This window comes from Mytilus galloprovincialis, chromosome 3 (genome assembly GCF_965363235.1).
Source record: "Mytilus galloprovincialis chromosome 3, xbMytGall1.hap1.1, whole genome shotgun sequence".
NCBI classification, from domain to species: domain Eukaryota; kingdom Metazoa; phylum Mollusca; class Bivalvia; order Mytilida; family Mytilidae; genus Mytilus; species Mytilus galloprovincialis.
Genome location: NC_134840.1, coordinates 90,864,057 through 90,883,624, shown reverse-complemented (window position 1 = coordinate 90,883,624; position 19,568 = coordinate 90,864,057). Strand labels below are relative to the sequence as shown.

At 31.9% G+C, this 19,568-nt stretch overlaps 1 protein-coding gene and 1 long non-coding RNA gene across 2 annotated transcripts; both read right to left on the bottom strand.

The window, feature by feature from the left end:
* Nucleotides 1-1,015: 1,015 nt before the first annotated feature.
* LOC143069351 (LITAF domain-containing protein-like) lies at nt 1,016-7,637 on the bottom strand. The gene is made up of 4 exons (XM_076243937.1): nt 7,501-7,637; nt 4,745-4,820; nt 3,345-3,507; nt 1,016-2,673 (listed from the first exon to the last, which is right to left on the bottom strand). The coding sequence occupies exons 2-4, from the start codon at nt 4,779-4,781 to the stop codon at nt 2,565-2,567; spliced, it is 309 nt and encodes a 102-aa protein (XP_076100052.1). The 5' UTR covers nt 4,782-4,820; nt 7,501-7,637; the 3' UTR covers nt 1,016-2,564.
* A 2,949-nt stretch (nt 7,638-10,586) lies between these two features.
* LOC143069333 (uncharacterized) lies at nt 10,587-19,551 on the bottom strand. Its single transcript, XR_012976365.1, has 3 exons — nt 19,374-19,551; nt 14,626-14,995; nt 10,587-11,664 (listed from the first exon to the last, which is right to left on the bottom strand). It is a non-coding gene; the product is annotated as an uncharacterized LOC143069333 (long non-coding RNA).
* Nucleotides 19,552-19,568: the final 17 nt, after the last annotated feature.

Sequence of the window (19,568 nt, the reverse complement as noted above, 5' to 3'; positions counted from 1 at the left end):
CATGGCTTACAACAATCACTAGAACTATCATCATGGGAACCAAATGCGCCCCATTTTCTGCATAGTTTTTGGACAAGATGAAAACGCTGAACAACTAGAATATTAGCATATATGTGTAGGATTGGTGTGATTTAGTTATCCAAGAACACTTTCAGTGCTTAAAACAAAACACACAAAAATAGTCATTTTACTTATATCTACCTCTATTTTCATGATATTTCCATCATTGTATGAACATGCTTTTTGAGTTGAAAAGAATATATTTTTTTTCTATGCCTCATTTACCTCCGAATATCATAGAATAATCCATGTAATATTTTCTATTTATTCTGAGCGACTTTTGTACTTCAGATATGACTTAACTCGATTGAGAATGAACCTGCATTCCTTTTCCAAGCGATATCCAACGAGTTGCTAAACCTAAATTTTCAGGTGTGGGAGGGAGAGATGATTTCGGTAAAGAATATTCTATCTTGCTAAACTCTAAAACAAAATTACTTTGCCCAAAATTCCGTGTTCTCCAAATCTTTTTCCCCAGGTGGTCCCCAAAGAACATCTGCAGTTCTCATTATAATTTTTACTGCAAAAAACAAAAAAAAATGTGCTGGTCTATTGTTTAATTTGGTGGGGAAAATCTCCGATCAAACACTTTTCAAGAACTCTGCCAAAACATTATGAACATGTATGTTTAATGTTGCACGCCAAAATGCAGGGAATATGTGTGTAAAAAAGAGAGTCTTGCAAAAAGATGAAAACGAATATTCAGTCAGACAAAAACTCCGCCTGTCCCCATTTTTCGTGTCACTTATTCTGATAGTCAGTTATAGGAGGCTTTAGTGTGCTTTCTCATATTCATAATCTCAGTAATCCCTCCTAACCGTACAGGCTTAGAAATCAATTGCAAACTGGGGTTTTTGTTATCTCATAGGGACCTGAGACTACTATAACACTGTGTTATAGTAGTCTCAGTAGGGACCGATTAAGTTAAAAAAAAATGTGTGTTGTAGGATGAAAATAAAACAATAAATTTTATTTTATTATTGTGTCGCATATTGATTACATACATTATACAATAACATAATAAAAAAATACATTAAGACAATCAATATTCAGCCATTGAGTTGGCTTATGAGACAAATATTTACAAAACAATTCAGATTTATATGTAATAACATGTCCTTATATATAATATATGTAGATTTATTTTCAAATATGGATGAAAACAAATACGAAACAGTAAAGGAGAACAAAGAAGCAACACTATATAAAATCAAAATGGGAGAATTCTTGTTTTGAATTCTCCTTTTCAGCAACAAAAATCTTAAGTCAGTTTTAATACTTTGGTACGATTTATTTTTAAAATCTTGTTGAAAGTTAAATTATCATTTGTTTTGTTCCACTCTGATATTTAGGGTTGTACCTCTGCTTTGCTACAGTAACTATTTGACCCTTTTGGTATGCTTCCCAAACGTATTTAACAATGTTGTTTTCCTATATTATATGTCTCTAATTTATGTCTTATCTTACGTACTTGTATGTAATGTCATGAAAGCTCTTTATAGGGCCCTTTAATTGGAAATAAAATATTCTTATTCATATTCTTATTCGAAAATAGACTTTCTTAACAAATGCAGATCTATCTGATATTTAGGGTTGTACTTCTGCTTCGCTACATTAACTATTTGACCCTTTTGGTATGCTTCCCAAGCCTTTCTTACCAAATGCAGATCTATGTTGGCTGTATACATTTTACAATCCAAGTCAAATTCTACTTTATAAAATGTTATTGAATACAACACACTAAGTTGAAGAATATTATGTTTATATTTCTTTCAAAATCAACTGACATATGCATACTAAGAACCACATTTTACTGGAAGGCATAGTCACAATGATAAGGATACCTCCACTTACTGTTTTAAGTGCATATCATATATGGTAAACAAGTCTGAGATCAGGAATTTTAAGAAGATATTAATGTTAAAAGATTAATAAAAAATAGAAGTCGGTTATCTTTTGCGGTCAGACAATAAGATGACCCGAGTTCGAAAATTTCAAATTTTGCATTTGATACAGTTTTTCGTATTGTTTTGTACGTGAAGCTTACATTATGCAAAAAGTGAGTTGTGATTTCGCTTGTTTCTTATGAATGGATTTTCAAGATAATCTTATTGAAAATGACTAAGAAAATTGAGTGGTTAAAGTTTTTTTTATTTTTTATAAATTATGCTTTATAATTCTGTTGGTGGATGTGGCACTTGATCTATTAAATTGAAGTTCACCAAAAATGTGTGTGCGCACAAATACAGTCACCTAGATATCAAATGTAAATTTACAAAATCATTCAAGACCAAACTGAACGTTAAAAACAAATTGTGTAGAAAACATTTATCGCATGAACATGCTTTAAATAATTTGAACTCTAAAATCTTCTAAACAGTTTAGAAAAAATTATGAAATATCCAATGAACTGACTTGTAGGATTAAGACGACATTTAAGCACCATTGTTCGCTTCAAATATCATAATGGGTGTCATGATTTCTAGATATGATCTTTTAATATATCAAAATCTGCTGTGTCTACCTATTTCACAATTACAGTTCGGACAAACATGTACAACATCCTTGGCACTTTTAATACAAAACGGAACGGCGCAGCATCCTAAGAAAAATCTGAAATATAATAAAATGAAAATAAAAATTAGAATCGGTACAATTGACGATGGTACAACTGTCAACCAGAATCAAACGACGTGTAAGTAAGCAATTATAATTCACCATATGACCTTCAACAACGAGAAAGCCCAGACCGTATAGTCTGGTCCACAGAATGTCAAATCGTCGTCCTTTTTCATATCGAATGCTGGAGGTCATGAGTCAAATATTGGCCAAGTAAAAAATAAAAAGACTTGAACATTGGTATTTGCTGCTTCTCCACTAAGCACCCAATATTTAGCAAAGACTAGTTGGCACGGGTTCAGAATAATGTGTTCGGATAGGGCAACGTGTCTTTCTGTATACTAGAAGACAAAAAGATGTGGCATGAGTGCTAATGAGACAACTCTCCATGTATAAAAAGTTAACAATTACAGGTCAAAGTACGGCCTTCCAAACGGAGCCTTGGATCACACCGAACAGCAAGCTATAAAGGGCCCCAAATGACTATGTGAAACAATTCAAACAGGGAAGCTAACGGTCTAGTTTATTTTAAAAAGGAGAAACACCTATGAACCACAAACGACAACTACTGAACAACAGGCTTCTAACTATAGACAGGTGCATACAAATGTACATACTTTTTTAGCAAGGTTAACATAAAATAAATTATTTCCGATGTATCTTACCCAAAAGACGCAAGCATGATACAAGCAACCCATGTAAATGGACCAGCTTTATGTTCTGTGTTGGTTACTACTTTCGTGTGACATTCTGGACAATCTGTTGCAAATGGTATCTCACTTTCTGCGGCATATTCTGGTGGGTATCCTTTATTTGTTGGTTGATTACCTGCAACAATATAGTTAACAAATGTATGTATTTGCCAATAACATTTTACAGGTTCACTCGCCTCGTTATAGTATTTTGTAGGCGGTTGAACGCAAACACCAATCAATCAATCATTTTACAGGTTTTTTTTCAAAGTTATTTTATGCTTCTTGGATAAGACGTAACAGGACAATGAATTGCATGAAATACACAAATTTCCTAAACATTGTAGATTTTCTTTTTACTTCCTGCTGATTTCTAAGAACATTTTAAAAGGTAGAGAAAACATCACAATATGCTTCCGATTCAGATTATCTCAATGGCAGTAATGTATAACACAAATTGAAAAGTCGATCATATGTGAAAGAAAGTATAATAAGGCCACCATTATTGGCACTTTCGACACGAAAATTAAAAATTTCTTTATTCATATTTTAAAAAACTAGCAAACACCAGCGACATCGCGGATTCATGACTAAATTGAAGTACCTACGACTTATTTTAATGCTGAAATTTTAGTACGCGAAAGCGTATAAGACACGGATCGATAAACGTCTCCAAATTTTGATATTTTCTCAAACATTTGCGTTTTCTGTGGCAAAATATTGTTTTAAAGAAGTACATTTATACGTCATTTCGCAAATATTTCCGACTTTGTATGGTTACAGAGGAGTAGCGACTCAATGAATATCAAATATTATATATATTTCGTTTGTTGTTTTGTACATAATTCGTTTCTCTAGTTTTTCTTGTTTGAACTGCTGTTTGAACCAGTTATAATTCTTGTATGATTTGCATATTAGAGAATACGTTGATAGGATTGGTCGAGAGAACTTCCGGTAGTTGATCTTGACATTGGTTATTTTTCGATTCCTTTAAAAAGGCGTATTGTCCTATAATAAATATAGCCTAATCGGTGAGCATAAAAACCCGATTTTTTTCATTACGTGAATGACCCAACAAATCTCTCCGTCTTAGCTGTTTTGGGTTTTTATTTGTGTTTGTTGTTATTGGTGTTATCACACTCATGCTATCAGCAGATCAGATACAATAGGTAACACATATACACGATGTCCAAAACAACGTTTCAAACGGCAATCAGGAACACGAATCCTACATAGTACCTGCCGTACCGACAGCAGATTCTAGGGGTGTTTATTGTTCGAAATAGTGATATGTCAAAACTGCATATCCATCTTACACAAAAATATAACTAAAATCATAAATATATTTGAATTTATGTAAATATAAAGCTTACTCAATCCAGTTGATTGTGGTGGTACATTTGAAGCCATGTTGTAATCGTTACATAGTTCCAAGAAATATAGCAGCACCTGAAAAAAAGTGTGTTCATTTATTAGACTGCACAATAAATACATACGAATACTTTATTGAACCAATTATTGGCCCAAATAGAGCATGTAACATATAAAGATCACAAATCCATGTAGACATATGTAAAAATACAAAAAAAAAACAAAATCGATAAAAAAAATACTTACGATAATATGGATTTAGCTATAGCATATATTTTCTTATTGTAAAACATTTATATATGTTATAAAAATGATAATTTTATATTTATAAATACCTATACCAGTATATGATCTGAAAGAAAATGTGGTTTTAATTTTATTGTCATTTAACATTCCGGATGAAATTATTTTTCCTGGAATTGAAATTTACTTACCACGATTTTCAAAATTAGGACTTGACCATGATCAATGTGGTAAATTGTGTTACTTTTGTTTGTCGTATGCAATTGAATAGAACCACAATTCATTTCGTTGTTTACCTGAATACAAAGATCGTTAATTTGTTCCTTTATATATTTTTTGAAGATCCTGTTTTATTTGTAATTATTTATCTTTAACTTTACAAACTTTGGTTTCAAGTGGTCTTCATGAAATATAAACGATCACATCAATGAGACAACTGAACTACCCACAAAGACATAAGTATAAAGATGTGAACAAATACCGGTCACCATCAACAATGAAAAGACCCCATATCGAAGGCTATAATAGACTCCGTTATGGCACAATGTAAAACAATTCAATTGTGAAAAGCAAAGAATTTGTAATGAAGGAAGTTTGGCGGATCCAGAACTTTTTGTAAGGGAGGGGGCACTGACTGACCTAAAAGGGGTCACTCCAGTCAGTCAAGTCCAGTGATTCCCAGTATAATCAACCACACCTTTCCCACAAAAGGGAGGGGTCGACCCCCAGGGCCCCCTGGATCCGCCTGTAGAAAAACAAATGGCTATCAGCAACCAATGAAGACCACTAGATTTTGGGACAGACATTTAAAAAACGAGACAGACAAGCGCTTATCCTACTCTAATATTAGACCGTTCGTCTTAAAAATGGAGTAAAAATTTTAACGGTTTAATTTTCGAAGAACACGAAAGTATCAAATCTTGACATTTCATATTTACTCATATAGACAGATTGTTGTAATCGTTTACTATATAACATTATCATAAAATATCAGATTCAGCTGTGAACTCGGTGGATGGTCATAGGACTTTTTCAATTTATCCACAAATACTAGTATGTAGTAAACATAAAGCACCATTGTGTTCTTCCTCTTATGGTACATGTTATACATTTCATGAAATATTAGTATAAAACGCTAATCAACTTGTTTGCGAATTCTACCGTTCTGAACGAATAGTACGACTTGATTATTTCGGTGAAATTTTTAAAAAAGTTTAATTATAGGGGTACGAATGAATATTGCGACAGGAATTAACTAATTTTAAACTATGCTGACTGATGGAAATTAAATGAGATTTTAAGTAAATGTAAATAAGACAGCAATCCAGCAACACCAACAATTGTTTAAAGAGACATAATGACATTTAGTGATCTTCGATAATAGTTAAATATGCTAGTGATCATCTTGACTTTTGCGGGTGATGTAAAACTTGTATGTTTTGCTTGAAGACTTGCTTGTGTAAGACAGTATTACAAACACCAAAGAGAATAATCAGTCTTTAAAGTATAATACAAATATCAAATACAATCAAAATATATGCATATTTCATAAGGGACTATACCATATTCGAATACAACTTTTTGACTGAGCTTTTTCGACCTTGAGACATTTTATAAACACTGGTCTATTGTTGAAGACCTGGGACCGGTTTCACGAAGCTATCATAAGACCTGTCATAAGATATGTCTTAGCAAAGATATCCTAAACCTGTCGCAAGTTCTTTAACTTATCAAATGGATTTTATGGATAAACATGGATTTACGGAAAAATTAATGTAAATGTAGTATTCCATAAATTACTAAACGATTAATATAATTAGAGTAATTTGCAAAATTATTATAAAAAATAAGAGTAATTTATATAAATAATCTAAAAATAATACACCAATATGCAACGGAAACTTTAAATACAAAATTGAAAAAAAGAATAAGATGATGACATTTTTTTGTTCAACGGTGAGTTGAATTTTTTGTCAAAGGTAAAAGTATAAAATCGTGCATTTTTTATATCAATACATCGAATGTTCTTTGTTGACATATCATGATAATCCGTCAAACTTTAAATATTTAGGAATAACCATGAAAAGGAGAATAGATATTTAAAAATAAGATAATTTGCAAAATTTAAATAAAAATGAGTGTAATTTGTATAAATAAACTTATAATTATACTAAGACCATCATAAGACACCTCTCGTGTTTTCCTAACTTTAACACCAACTTTAAGAGATGTTAGGACCACTTTGTGGAACCCACTCAGGACTAAGATATGTCGTAAGACCCTCCTAAGACATGTCTTAGTCCTAAGACAGCTTCGTGAAACTGGCCCCTGCATTGGATTGCTATTTCATTGACATGTATCTTACATTTTCTTTCTTATCCTAACCAATAACTGTTCAATCGTTGTATTTAAATCAAATATCTATTTCAAATTCATATCTATCTCTCTGTCCCTCTAAAATAGGGTTTTTATATTGTTTGAAATGGGTTTTGGTAAGAAATAAATAAAAACTTACTCTGTGGCATCAAAACAGTCTACACATTTAACTTCCTTGACGACATGTATAAAGTTAAATATCTAAATCAATCAGCTGTGAATTTAAAGTTTTTTGTAACTGTTTAAACCTGTTATCAAATTAGATAACGGTGTTCAATGAAAGAATGCACATGCTTTCAAATATGCAAACAAAGATATAGTATATAGTTATGTGAGCACCTGACCCCGTTCACACTAGGACATTAGACTTTAACTAGATCGGTTCACCTTAGATCGATTAAGGGCTAATGTAAACGCTTTTAATTGATCTTCAAAGGAACTAAAACACCAAAGAGGTAGTTAAGTTTGAATTGGTGATACGGTGCTTTTTTCCGATAATTTTGCTTTTTGTCCGACACTTTCGTTTAATTTTTGTCTGTTGCTTTTTTTCAGTTTTGCTTTTTATCCGATAATTTTGCTTTTTGTCCGACACTTTTGCTTTTTGTCCGATAACTTTTGCTTTTTGTCCGTTGCTTTTGTTCGTTTTGCTTTTTTAGTTCACCTGAACTACATGTTTAAGGTAAAAGTCCGCTTTTTCCCGCCATTTTTTTGTTTTTATCTCGAACGGAGATATGCATAACCATTCAATATGTTAGCGTATTTTGTTCCTAATCAAATGATCTTCAGACTAAGTATCAATTTTAAATTCTAGATTTTTTTAATTTCACAAACGTACATCCTTAAATTGACATCATCAATAAATAAAGAAAAGATTGGCCACTGCAAGCTATATCTAATATACTAGTCAACCAAAGAAAGGATTCGATGTCACAGAAGTAAAGGTACGAATCCCTCTGAAGATGAATTTTCCGATCTACCATTGTTTGGTTAAACTAGAGAAAACATGTATACATGTATAAACAATAATAGTGCATTGACTTGACATATCGTAGATATGTCAAGTTAATGCACTATTATTGTCTTTATACTGCAATCTAAAAAAAAAAATTTCAATTGTTGTCTAATGCGTTAAGGTTATTCATTTGATTTTTAAATATTGGGGGAAATCCCCTTTAAAAAGGCTTCATATCATGCTCGCGGAGAAATATACAACACGTTAAAATGCCATATTTTGATTGGCTAAGACAAGGGTGTCAATTTACTCTATCACATGGCTGAGCGGGTGACAATTTTTTTTAATGTTACCCTCTCGTCTAGACCAATCAGAAATCGATAATTTAAAGAACAGTGAATTGAATTTAAATCAAGGAATTAAATACAATGCTTAAGTTCTACATTTTGGCTCACATCTTATTATAGACTGTTAAAATAAATAAAATAAAACATCTTGCTTGACTTTTGTTGTTTTATTCTAATGCCCGTAACGTTGTTGTGAACGTGACGTCATAGAAAAAAACTTTTGAAATAAAAGTAATCTGTAAAAGCCAATAATAATAGGACATTAAGTATAATAAATTAAATAACACATAGCTGAGAGGGTGATAGAGCAGATTGGAACCCCTCGAAAAGGCATTGTCAACCTTGGCTTCGCCGCGGTTGACAATGTTTTCTCGAGGTACCAATCTGCTCTATCACCCTCTCAGCTATGTGTTATTTATATAGTGAAGTATAATAAAATGAAATGTACATTTACCTGTTGATACCCACACTCGAACGAAATCGTTTGAGTATGGACTAAAATATCAACCATCAGCATAAAACATAATGATTTATAGGTTGCAAACAAAAAACATTAACACATGCAATATGTTTTTCCAATAAATTCAAAATAAACAAGGTTAAGTCGTTCCACGCATCGTTGTATGCATTGGAAACAAAAACAGGTTGAAGAGGTCGTATGAATAATTAAATATTATTTCGGCAACTTCTATTTAAATATTCATGAGAAAAAGTGATATCGGGTCAGTGACTGTACATATGACAAAGAAATATACAGTCAACGCATTTTGACTGCTCAAATAGTACGAGTGCAGTATAAATATGTATATTACGGTGGTAGGCCTGTATAATCACGACGGAGAATTTCTGTCGTAAAGTTGTTACATGTTTAGATCTGTATGATAAAGTATAATTTAATGTGAAGATATGGTTATCATTGACTCAAAATTTCATTTTCTTAGACATTTCTATCCTTTAGACAGACATACATAACTGTTGAGTTTCAAAAGATAGACACAAGCGGCTCTTTGTAAAAACATTTGGAAAATCTTCTCAACATAAATATTCTCTAAAATTTATTTTCTGAAATAATCTGTTTGTCAAATTTTAATGATTTCAGAAAAAAATCGGCATTATTTATAATTCTTATTAAGAGAGAATCATGTTGCGGCAGTCGGGTGTCACGGTAACATGTCAATATTTGCATTAGAATATCGACGATTTATTAACGGGCGTACACCATTTCATTATTAAAAAAACACATTACGGAATGGTAAATAGTAATTTAAGTTTTATTTCAAATGTAAATACGATATAAGTAGTACAATGAGTAGATTGGTCGATATTTCATACATGGTATACGGCTGAAATCATTGTTTTAATTGCTGACATTCAAGGTTTTGTTTTATTTAATTCGAATTGTTTGGTATTTATTCTACACATTTTTTTTCAATTGTTCAAATAAACTCATCATAGAAACTAGGATCACAATTTTATATTTACGTCAGACGCGCGTTTCGTCTACAAAAGACTCATCGGTGACGCTCGAATAAAAAGCAGGTTTAAAAGGACAAATAAAGTACGAAGTTGAAGAGCATTGGAGGACCAAAAATTTCTTAAAAGTTTTGCAAAATACAGCTATATATGAACATATCAATGATATAACTAAAGTCAACACAGACGTGCTGACTACTGCCTTTTGTTCGCAAACAGTTCCTAAATCAGTATTTTCTAAAAATTCTTCAGGTTTAAAGATTAACCTGTACAATGTGCTAAACTCTATCAAAATTTCTTCTACGTAGAGCAATAAATGAATCAAGAATCCATTTTATTTTCCAAAATAATGATTATGATGGCTCTATGAGTGACTATACCACTTTTCTGCTTCAAGCGTTTATCCCATCCATTCAAAGCTCTTTGTTGTTTAAAGAATAACAAAACTTTACAAATACATGAGCATTTATTTATAAAATAATGAGTATATCTTATGTAAAACTTGAATGCTTCACTTTGTGGTTTTATTCGGCGTTCAAACGATGATATAACGGAACACTTGTATGAAGCTCGTCGCTTCATTATTAAAATGCACGCAACACTTTCACAACCCTATAAAACTACAATGGATCTTGCGGTTAAAGAAAACAAAATACAACATGATAAAAATGGCATGATTTATATTCTCTGTCAAAATGATACAATCCAAATGGAATATCCGTGTTAACAATTCGTCTCCTCTAAATCCACTTCGAAAACGATATGTTGTTTTGTTCACCATTGCCTTCAGGATCTTATTATTGAACATTCAATTTACTAGTCAACATATTGAAACATATAACCTAAACTAATACAAGATGCATACAAGTTAACACCAATAATCTCGCAATGAGTCTATAAGACAAATACCCATGAAGGAGTATTTGGATGAAGTGGTTCTCTTCGTGGAGTATATTTTAAAAAGTGGTAAAGAATTACGATCGACATTCAGTATAGATCGGACTTCTTGCCCTGCGTTTGCCTATTTGATGTTTCAAATGTCAGCCAGGTCCTATTTAATGTTCCAAATTTCAACCAGGAACACGAAAGTTTACACATTTTCGAAATGAAGCCATTTAAGCCGGAAAACATGATCATATGGTACATGGGAAATAATATACGACTCTAATTACAGCTACTGAAGTATACGTACACATGAAATGATCTCTCTTGTGAACTTCTTTTTATGTGTATGAAATAACGCCACTGATTTATATTACTCTATGGTAGTTCCATAAAATTTCTAAAAAAGTATCATTTGTAATCATTTCAGGATATGAAAATGTTCATCGCCTACGTCTTCTCCGATCATCATAAACATGAAGATGATCAACGCCTACGTCTTCTCCTCCTTCGACCACCACCAGAGGCATGCACTCTATTTTGTTGTTGTCGGACAAATCTACCACACTCAGCTTTACAACTCGGACAAGTGTGAACCACGTCCTTTGCCATATTCATAAAGAAAGCCAACCAGCAGCATAAGATAAGTCTACAAAAAATAAGTTAAAAAAGGTTAGAAGAAGAATTTAACAAAATGAAACAAGAATCAATTCTTTATTGAGTAACTTTGGTCTTCGTTTTCTTACTCTTTTTTCTCTGTCGTGTTCTAACGTTTAAATAGATTGTCGAGTGTTTTACAAATACAGTCAACGCATCGTAAGTATATATATAATGTCAATGAATAATAAACAGCTGCGCCATGAGCGCATGATACGCCCGACGTCTTATGTGGAAGTCTTATGCAATAATCATAAATAGTTTATGAGAAAGTTTTGAGAAATAACCATATATTGTTTTAGAGACACGGCGGGACATGTGAAACCCCCCACCCTGTTTTTTTTTACAAAAACTAAATATTACCAAAATAAAATTTTGAATCAAAACCAAAAAGTATACAGATCTTAAGATTAATATATCAAAAAAGTGTGTAAAGTTTTAAGCAATAATCATAACTTGTTTTTGAGATACGGCACGACATGTAAAAAACCCTCCCCTCTTTTACAAAATACTCAATAACTCAAAAATAAAATTTTGAATAATCACCAAAAAGTATACAGATCTTTAGATTAATAGAAAAAAGAAGTGTGTAAAGTTTTAAGCAATAATCATAAATCGTTTTTGAGATATGGCACAACATGTAAAAAAAAACCTCCCCCTTTTTTAAAAAATACTAATAACTCAAAAACGAAATATTGAATCATCACCAAAAAGTATACAGATATTGAGATTAATATAACAAAGACATGTGTAAAGTTTTAAGCAATAATCATAAATAGTTTTTGAGATATGGCGCGACATGTAAAAAAACCCTCCCCCTTTTTTACAAAATACTCAATAACTCAAAAATGAAATTTTGAATCATCACCAAAAAGTATACAGATATTGAGATTAATATAACTAAGAAGTGTTTAAAGTTTTAAGTCATAATCAAGAATCGTTTTTGAGATACAGTGCGACATGTGAAAAAAACACACCCCTGTTTTAGTCATAAAGTGCTGTAACTCAAAAAGTTTAAATCTTATTTTCACCAAAAAGTATACAGATCATTTGACCATCATAAGAAACAACTATATTAAGTTTCATGAAATTTGGATAAGTCGTTCTCAAGTTACGGTGCGACATGTTTACGCCGGACAGACGGACAGACGGACAGACGGACGGACGGACGGACAGACAGACGGACGGACACCGGACATTTGTATACCATAATACGTCCCGTCAAAATTTTGACGGGCGTATAAAAATGCGATATGAGGAATACTACAATTGGACAAAAACATAAAAAAAAAAGACATCTAGCTATAAACGCATCTGTTTTGTATATGCAGGTTTCCTTTTTGTATTGTGTGTGTTTGCGTGTTTGGTGAGAGGATTGAATGACAGATGGATAGATTAAACACTTTTGAACCTGACATGAAAACTGTGAAACAATCCCATTGAGAAAAGTTACGACAGAATTAATAACACAACAATTTAGTAAAAAAAAACAAATATGACAGACATGAACCAATGACAACCACTGAACTAAATGCTCCTGACTTGGGACGGGCATTTATAGAATGTGACAGGGTTTAACAGGTTTGAAGGCACCAAATCTCCTTTACATTGGACAATAAAGTAACAATAACAAATATAAGAACAAACTATAACAATCAGTGTAAACGAGTTTAAACTCATAAACCATAAAAAAAACCATAAAAAAATACACAGACTGGACGTGTTACGGTATTTATACATCTCTCTCAACAAAAAAGACACAAAGTATAGATAAGTCAAATAAGTTAACTAATAAAAATCATATATCTGACACTAAAATATCAATCACTACACATCCAACATCCAATGGGTATCATGTAAAGACGCCATTAACAGTCGGAGAAAAATATTACCTTCTGCAAAGTAAAGATATAGGTGTTAGCAGATTGTAGAACCGGGAATGTGGTTATATGTATATGTCTTTTAAAACTGATTATACGGTATGGGTTTTACTCATTGTTGAAGCCCGTACATTGAAATACAATTGCATTAGGACTTTGGTGGGTAGAAACTGGTGTCTCAATGTCAAGCATTCTTCATCTCCTTATCATAGTTTTCTATTGAGTTAATTTTTTTCAGCTTGTGTTTAATTTTATGTTAAAATTTTCATTTTATATTTATATCTCAAATTTAATCACCAATTTGCTAACAACTGCTAAACAATGCTGTTTCGCATTAAACAAGCGTGTGTTTTAATCTGTTTTTGTGTTTGCAGTTTTCGTTTTGACCTCCAATGCTAAGACTGAAGTCGGTGAGCAATAAATTTGGTGCGCTTCATTTATTAAACATTTGCAAGCTACAAAAATTATGCTGTACATAAGTCCGGCATTTTCAACACATATGTAATTATTTCAAGCTTGTAAATTATAACGTTTTGATAACGTAAATGTTGTTATAAACTTGATAATGAGTATCACTTATTTATAGATTGTAAACTAAATCTATTTAAATCGATCTTTTGGATACAAACCAAAAAAATATTGTATAGCTTAAACAAATTCTAAATCCTGAGTTTGATTTTATTTTTGCCAAAAGTTGGTGATTTTTTAAACAATCATCTTTAGAGTTGCAAAAATGATGTTCATTAAAAGTTACATTTTATGAATATTTTGTTTTAGTGTTTGTTTTTGTAATCGTTGATTTTCGTGTATGTTTGACCCAAATGGGTGTATTGATTTGTAAATGAAGATCAACTATGTTATAAACTCTTTCACTGATATTTTTTTTACTGTTCAGGGAAGGCGATCCACTGATCTTCTGCTTGCATTTACTTTAGTTAGCCGATTACATACTATCAAATACGATATTTACAAAGACTGTGTAATTAAGTAAACAGTACACGAACCTTCTATATGAGGTTAAAAAAGCTTACTTTCACAGGTTTTGGCTAATCGTTATTGTATTTGATTCTTACCCACTTAAAAAGATCAGAATACAGCAGAGATAGGTACAACTACCGACGATGTATGTAGTTTCTGTTGTTACTTCTTGGTGGCATGACGGACATTTCATGCGAACCGGATGTTCATTTCTAGCTGGATTATTGGGATCTAACATTTGAGCCATATTAGCAACCAATGCCGCATGAGCTGGGTCGACTTGCATGGTTATAGTCTGGTTATTCACCGTTAAAGTTTGCATCGGCATCTGTCCATGCATTGGTTGTCCCATTACTGGAGGAGGATAAGCTGGAGGAGGATAACTTGCAGGTCCAGGGGGAGGATAACTTGCTTGGGGTCCTGGTTGCATTGCTGGTCCAAAGGCTGATCCATACTGTGACGGATCTGCAAATATTCATTATTATAAATATGAATTACACTACTATAAAAGGATAAAGAAATGGTACTCATAGGCATTTTACATTTACTTGTTTATCAGTCTATGGAAGAAGCGATTCGATAAAAGCTTTTCTTATATCAACGAGCGATATTGCCTTATATCAACGAGTTGCATTGTGGGAAATTTCAGACGTAATGTTAGCATTTGTACGAAGAAAGGCAGATTTCTCGGTATAAAGTAATGACTCTTTTCTAAAAACAGGGTGACATTTAACATGACATACGTCTGGTCTATCATTTTCATGAGTTATTTTATGTAATAACAAGCAAGGTGTATTTAAACGAGAAAATTGAATTATTAAATAAATGAAACATAAATGCACGATTTATCATTTGTAGATGTACACATTCTATAAATATCATGTAGCAAATTCAGTGGAATGCAATTGAGATGAATTCAATTGTTTGCTACGCCAAAATCACCTATAAGTCAACGATACTGCTATATTTTAAAATATCAATGCGATATTTGTCTTATATCATAGCGATGATTTTTTAATATCAAAAATTTATGAATGCGATACTTTTCTAATATAACTGCTATAGTTTTCTAATATAGAATTAATACGATGACACGTCACAATGCATGTCAAGAAAACTGCAAACATAATTCACAAACTTAGATCATGACCAGTTCAATGTTTTAGGATCAACATCACTAAAATTTCGTAACTGTAACACAATTAACGCTTACATGAACTTATCATTCCGAAAATGTTGCTTGACCTTATTGATAGTTGAGAGTGTTAACAACCTGTTCAGTCTATTGTTTTCAATCACATGGTTTAACCAACTAACTAACATGTTTAACCCCGCCACATTATTTATGTATGTGCCTTTCCCAAGTCAGGAGCCTGTAATTCAGTGGTTGTCGTGTGGTTATGTGTTACATATTTGTTTTTCGTTCATTTTTCTTTTATATAATAAGGCCGTTATTTTCTCGTTTAAATTGTTTTACATTGTCTTATCGGGACCTTTTATAGCTGACTATGCGGTATGGGCTTTGCTCATTGTTGAAGGCCGTACGGCGACCTATAATTGTTAATGTCTGCGTTATTTTGGTCTCTTGTGGACAGTTGTCTCATTGGCAATCTTACCACATCTTCTTTTTTATAATTCTATTTGAAGTGATGATGCAATGGCGATATTTAAAAGCGGTTGCAAATACGTCTACCGACCTATTAGATTCTAATTTACTGGTCACACTGCTATAGTCTACCCACCTTGATAATATCGAAATAGACAAAAATAGAAACATTCATTCAAACAATCCAATCCAATACAGCTCCAAATTACAATGAATATTCAAATGGTAAAATCAATACTCCAAACAAATTAAAATGTACAAATGCTGATGTCCCGCTCTTTAAAGATACCAACTGAGTAGCCTCAGACTATAAATATTGGACAACTTCAGATACAACGAAAATATAAAATCTTGTCAAACAGAAAATATATTTATTATTAACATAGCAAAAGATATTGAGAAGGAAGAGTTCTTTTTGGATATCGAAGACTTTTCCCCGTTGGTAAATCGATATCTCTATGAACATAATCAGCTCGCCGCGTGGACGCTCTTTTACATCGCGATGTCCGTGAGGGTATTCCGATGTATTGTTGCCACAGAGATTTGACTTTCGTTTTTCGCTAGTAACCGATCGTATAAATACGCGAACTTTTCTTAGTGCAAAATAACTTGTTATAAATTCATTTCTTCAATGAGTACTAAAAAAAATGATTAGAACACAAATAAATAAGATGTAAATGTCTTTTGACGTTAGAAATGTGTATATTCGTTCATTCGTTCATTGTGTATTAATTTACGTTTTTGATTGAGTTAAGTCTGCCAATTGATATTTTATCGTGTGTTTTTCTATGTTGTGATGTTATGCTATTGTTTCAGAAAAAGGGAGGAGGTTTGGATCCATTAAAACGTTTAATCCCGCTGCAAATGTTTGCACCTGTCCAAAGTCAGGAATCTGATGTACAGTAGCTGTCGTTTGTTTATGTAATATATACGTGTTTCTCGTTTCTCGTTTTTTTTTATGTATATATATATATATATATATATATATATATATATATATATATATATACGCTATATAGGAACAAGAACATTGCTAGAGTTAAACCATTCAAACAGGAAAACCAACGGTCTAATTTAAAAAAAAAAAAGGAGATTCAAAAGTACAGGTCAATCATTTTGATACTTAGCTATTTGATTATTTGATTACGGCATTGTTTGTTAAACTCTTATTTGATTAGATTTGCTTCCAAAACCAATTGAGAAATGTGTAAGATGTTACCAAAAACAATTTGAATTTAAGCAATGGTCTTAAAACTGCTTATTTACATACAATACTACTAAGAAGTAAAATTTAGAAAAATACTGAACTCCGAGGAAAATTCAAATCAGAAAGTCCCTTATCAAATGGTATAATCAAATGATAAAACACACCAAACGAATGGATAACAACTGTCATATTTCTGACTCGGTACTGGCATTTTCAAATTTTGAAAATGGTGGATTGAACCTGGTTTTATAGCACTTCATCTCTCACGTGTATGACAGTCTCATCAAATTCTGTCATATTTACAACGATGCGTGAACAAAACAGACATAATAGGTAAAATTGTCAAAATATGGGTACAACAGTCTAAATATTAATACTAATCGGTACTAATATTGATATAACAAAAACACCGCTATGATATTTTAAAAGTATCGCATTGTTTATTTATGTATAAAAGAAAAACACAGCACTTCAAATTTTACACTGACATAAACTTAAGCTTCTAACTAACTTCTGCATGTATATTTAGACTCAATTGTTGTTTATATTTGAACAATAAGTTTTAAAATTAGTATTTTCTTAATTTTTCGTTGCCGAAAACAACATTTTCCGCATGGAATGTCTGCATATTTACAATTGATATTAGACAATATCGCTATGTGATTTAAGAAAAGTTTTTATCGATACGCTTCTTCCATAGACTGTTTATAATCCTTTTAAATACTTCAATCAGTAGTTGATTTTTTTTTAACAATATGATCGATTAAAATAATAAACATGGAAGTACATTTTTATTTGATAATCAACATTATAAAAATGAAGTGTAGTATATCAAGTTGTCAATATCTGGATCTATTATTGATTGAATTTCTAAACTATAGTAAGCCTAAGGTAGTAAAATATATATCATAGTCAGCTTACAGGACATTGGGTTTAATTACAAGTATTTGCAAATCGTAAAACACTACAGCTATTAAATGGACCCTGTTCTGGTTAGATAGAAGTTATGATACAATCATTTAGGGCATCAAGCATTAATTCTGTCCAGCACAGAACTACCAGGTTATATATGACTGTTGGCAAACATTTCACCAATAGATGCAGATGTGGGTTGGAGACCTCCAACGGTGGCAAGCAGTAAACTTGTAGTTTAGACTTAATTATAGAATATTCAAGTCTTGTCGAAAAATAGTATTGAGAAATTGCATCGTGTTATAGAATGAAGACAATTAAAGTGTGAAATTAAATTATGCACAAATAGAAATATTGCCACAAAATGTTGGTAGAAAGTTACGCACGTATTTTTACTTTTTTTATACAAAAAATTATCCCATTATAAGCGATTTGGCAAATTTAGCTACAAAGTAGCTACATGGAAGGCGTTATGAAAATAAAGAAGTTAATGAAAAAGTATGATTTTTTTGTAAAGAAAGAGGACAAAAAAAACATGATCTAATATGTTATACTAGTATGTATTGGCCTGTAACCACACACACACAATTAACAAAACAACGAGTCTGCACCGACTCCGACAAATGCATGGGGACAAACTCTTGCAACGAATGGCTACTGTAGATATATAATTGTTGGAGGGCTCAGAATACTAACTCCAACTTGCCATAGTTTTTATAACAAAAGAATAATTTAAAATCATAATAGACTTGCCAAATAATTCTCTAAAATGAGTGACAAATTCAATTTACGGATTATAGAAAAATTAGCACATATATATAACTAATAATTAAATATTTGTATACATTGAACTTAACTTGAAGACTTATGTATCGAAGCAAAAAGATACAATAATACAATTTACATGTAAGATGGGAGTAAATGTTATTTCTAAGCAGTTGCGGATTCAATAGGGGTGGGGGTTACGTTTTTTTTTCAGTCAAATTAACTAGATCTTCCAAAAAGTATAAAGTATTAACATTCACACAATGTAAATGTGTAAGAAAAATATACACGCATAAACACATTTAAACAGGTATTTAAAATAAGATATTAAGAGACGTTGTTTACAAACATACCTGAATATCCGGCGGGAAAGGCAGACATCTTAAATAAATCACACTTGCTTTAATGGCCTGATTGCGTTTCTTCCATTTCTGGCTATATACAGTATAATGACCTATAAAAAGTTGACGGCATGGTTACAAATTAACATTACATATTTTGACCTATATTTTGTATTTCAAAATGACTACTATATTTAAATGTCTACG